Source organism: Dermacentor variabilis, chromosome 3 (genome assembly GCF_050947875.1).
Source record: "Dermacentor variabilis isolate Ectoservices chromosome 3, ASM5094787v1, whole genome shotgun sequence".
Taxonomy (NCBI): Eukaryota; Metazoa; Arthropoda; class Arachnida; order Ixodida; family Ixodidae; genus Dermacentor; species Dermacentor variabilis.
In genome coordinates, this window is record NC_134570.1 from 90,587,920 (window position 1) to 90,592,126 (window position 4,207).

The 4,207-nt window shown below is 49.5% G+C and overlaps 1 protein-coding gene across 1 annotated transcript; it reads right to left on the minus strand.

Moving 5' to 3' along the window:
- Nucleotides 1-1,577: 1,577 nt before the first annotated feature.
- LOC142574614 (neprilysin-2-like) lies at nt 1,578-3,992 on the minus strand. Its single transcript, XM_075683657.1, has one exon. The coding sequence runs from the start codon at nt 3,990-3,992 to the stop codon at nt 1,578-1,580; it is 2,415 nt and encodes an 804-aa protein (XP_075539772.1).
- Nucleotides 3,993-4,207: the final 215 nt, after the last annotated feature.

Genomic DNA, 4,207 nt, shown 5'->3' on the forward strand with positions numbered 1-4,207 from the left:
GAGGGAAGATAACCGATGGTCATTAAGGGTTACGGACTGGATTCCAAGGGAAGGGAAGCGTAGCAGGGGGCGGCAGAAAGTTAGGTGGGCGGATGAGATTAAAAAGTTTGCAGGGACGACATGGCCACAATTAGTACATGACCGGGGTTGTTGGAGAAGTATGGGAGAGGCCTTTGCCCTGCATAGGGCGTAACCAGGGTGACGATGATGATGATGATGATTATGATGATGATGATGATGATGAGTGAATCTTCGTAGTACGGAACATTATTTTACTGTCCGCGCACAAATTAAAGTTTACGAGCAAGAAGTAACTCGATGCGTCATAAAACACTTACCGGCATGCCTCGGGCACCGAGTGAGATAGATGATTTGAGTGATTCTGTTTAGGAACTAACAGGACCTGGGTGTCTGTATCTGGGCACGCTGTCTTTCGTCTCCGATAGGTACTTCATGCGAAGACTGACTTTCTTAGGTCAACTGCAAGAACTCACGCTATGTTTAGTTTTGGGAGGCCGTCGCAGGTCTATCTGGCTCGATTGCCACGGAGTTGCCACAAAATATGACACGAAATACTGCTTTTTGACACTGTCGAACCTCCAAATGATCACGCATGCCCCTGGAATTTGCAACAAAAAGAAATAATAAAACAATGATGCATGAGCCTAGGGCGTCGACTTCCAGAGTGAATTCGTGCTTGCATTCCGGCATAGCTTCCTAACAGTGTATTTCATAGACACAACATTGCATGACCTTAACCTTGGGACCTCTACGCTGCATGATATCACAAGTAAACCGCAATTATAGTATACACAACTCTACGAATCACACTTAGGTGTAGAAAAATGTCTAATTCCTTCTCGAAAGCCTCGCTTCAAATGTATTTCCACTTCTGCGTTGGATCTGGATAGTCTTTTTGGAGTTGTAATTGTATGCGGACTTTCTACAGTAATATTCTCTAAGGATATTTAGTCAATTCTGTGGTGTCTACTACAGGCTCTACCGCTCTGTTTCTCGCGTTTCTCATTTTACTATTTCCTGGAAAGCAGTGCCAGCAGGACCTTTCTCAATGCCAAAACCTTCAGTTCAAGTGCGCTACGTGCGAGCAATACTACCTTCATAACCTTCGTTGTAACTTTTGATGTTCCCATGACATCGTCGATTTCACCACCATCGTTATCTTCATCATTACTGGCGCATTGTAGTTGTATTCCTTGTCGTGAAGTCAGCTACCGCTTCCATTGGTCGTTAATAATTTCTGTTCAATGTATTTACTACGATCAAACCATAATTGTTTCCCCGCACATGTAGAAGCTGTCTTCATGGCCATAAATATTTTATTTAGTTTATGCTAGCTGCTTTGCTACTGCGAAAGCAGCCACACGTAAGTTTATGTGCAGCGGCGAGGTAAAATGGGTATCGACGTAATGCAACAGGAAGTAGCTTTAACGTGGCTAGAATTATAATACAGGGAAGTTTATCGCATTGCACTTTTGTAGTGTTATAAATCGCAAACGTTCATTCAGTCCCTTCTCTTCGTTCACTCAAACCAAGAATTCTATGTCGCAGGTAATTATTCATTTTACCTGCACTTCTAGTTCCTCTTTCCAGACAGTGCAGCGCCGTTCCGGGTTCATTCGGGAACTGCGCTTGCATTTGAAAGCTTCAGCGAACTCGGGAAAGTTCCGAAGCGGAACGTTTACGCGCCATGGAGCTGGAGTTCTGTGAAAAAGGTTTTGCTGTTGCCCCAACTGTTCGTCGCTCAGATCACATAGGGCGATGGCATAATTATAGAAAAACATCTGGTCCATTTCAGCTGTTTCTTCCGACTCCCGCTTTTCAAAACGATCAGTCAAGTTCACATATCCGCGGATGGTCTCTTCGTTTCTATAAAGACGAAACAGAGGGTAGAGAATAGCGTTATCTATAAAGTTCATTTCCAACGTACGCAGGCGAATTCCTTCGGCCAGGAACGGCTGGTACTCAGACCTTAGACAGGTGCTGACGTTTTCGTACGCATTAAAGGTCGCGATGCTCCACCAAGGGCGAGACAGGAAGTGAGCGTCCAGAGAAGATCCACTGAAGGTAAGCGCTTCTAGTAAGCCCCTCACCAGGTGCACAGCCACCACACCATACACGACAGGCTCGATGACGTTGCTCAGATGGGTGAGGAACGCCGCAGTAGCGTGCGACAGGACAAGCACGTTGCTCGGGCGCTGAAGCTCGTAGCCCGGTCGGAAAACTGTCAGAGTGTATCGGTTGTCATAGCCGCGCGACGCGTTGCTGCGCCAGGCATCCCAATACCTATTCGCCGCCAGGGAGTAAAGGTTGAACACGACGCGCGGTAGCGAATAATGGTTCCAGCGAGGCAGCGTGCCTCCGGTTTCCACGATTTGAGCTACCGATTGTGGTGCGTGCACATCATATTTAGCTTCTGACGCTCGTCTGTATAACTCGTACTCGACAAGGTTGCATTGCGCGCCGAACTCGAAGTGCACGGCACGTAGCTTGCCCAAAGCCGTGGCCTTGTCCGCGGCGCTAATCCACGAGCGTCCCGAGTTCACCAAGTCCGCGATCAGCCTGCGGGACGCGCCGAATAGAGACGAGAGCTGGCGGTCCATGTGGAACCGTGGCGTGGTAGCGAATTCTTTCCCGAGCGTTAGCTTCGCGACGATGCCGGTGCCGTACTTGAATAGTTTCTCCAGGAGGCCGAAACAAGCTGCTTGTCGCTCGGCGGTGTTTTGTGCTTCGTAGTCGTGCGTAAGCCTAATGAGGTATTCTGTTTCGCGCCCCAACACGGGGGAAAGCTCTACGATGGCTTTAAATATCATGTAGTTTACGATGACCGGCTCCCATGCGACGTTCAAGACAGTGCCGAGGCCCCAGAAAAATGTGGGATCGTTAACGAACACTTTAGTTTTGTTGCCGATGCCTCCGCCAGAGGTATTGAACAGAGTGTTAAAATAGACTGACCAGTCCCATCTGTCGGAGAGAAACAAATCCTTAAGCGGTGAATACTCTTCCCGAGGAGGCCTCATCGGCTGCTCTTCCGAGGTCAACATCATTCTTTCCAGTTGCTTTTCCAGCAGCATTACTTTTCTCGCCATGGCACTACTCGTCGTTGCGGAGTACAAGATCAGCGCTCTGGTGACCAGATCGACGTACTGCGAATCGGTTGATCCGGGAAAGTTTGTTAGAAAGCGTCGGTAGTGCGTATGAGGCGCCGAAAGGATAACGTCGTAGCCGGCTGTTGAATTTAGCGTGCCTGCGTGCCTTACGTGAACCTTGAACAACGGATGGAGCCTCAGGTGCCTGTCTCCAATTGCTGTCACTCGCGCAATAGTTCCCGCGATCACACTCTCGAACCCCGTCGCTCCAGACAAGCCCAGAGCGCTAAGTATGTCGGCGAGTTCGGAAGAGGCGTTACCATTTGCCCCAGAGTCTCTTTTGCACGCATCGTAGACCCACATCATGCGTACCAGGAAGTTGTCTCCGATCGGCTTGCCTCTGAGTTCAACGAAGTGGCGAAAGAATCTTTCGATATCGGCCATGAGCTGCGCCGCGCTGAATTCCGAAAAGGGACTCGATGTGCTTCTGTTGCTCGCGTCAAGCCAGCGCCGGGGATTGCATACGTGAGCGTAAAAGTCGTCGCACGGATCCTTCGTATCGTCCACGACATCAAGAATATAGTCCTTGTTCCACTCGCAGAACTGAGACCGGCACACCGTGTCCTTCAAACTGGACACGTCAAAAATTGGGCGGTCGCCGTTGCCGATGCCGCGCGCGCCAACTGTCGCCAATGTTGATCCCGAGTAAGCTGTGTAGAAGCAGACTAAAGCGCCCAGTACCACGGTGCAGCCAGCGGTCGAGAGAAGCACAACGGCGAAAGCGGGTAATGTGCTGAGGCTGCCAGTCCGAGCTCTAGGATAAGCCGGTGGCGGGACTGTTATTCTCGTAGCACCTCGCTGCTCGTTTCTTGCCTCTTGGGACATTCTGGAGGAAGGTTTCACGTCGATGCGTCAGTGAGCGATTCCATGCTCGGTGTTTGAAACATGGCGCTTACCCACTACGGAGTATTGGCCAAGCAGCCGGCGGTGAAAGCGAGGAAGGCAGATAAAAACCTAAAGGAGACACTACATTAGGACAAAGTAGAACTTCTATGAATAATAATTAAAGGGTAATGCTAAAGCAGTTCGTACTTTTTGTG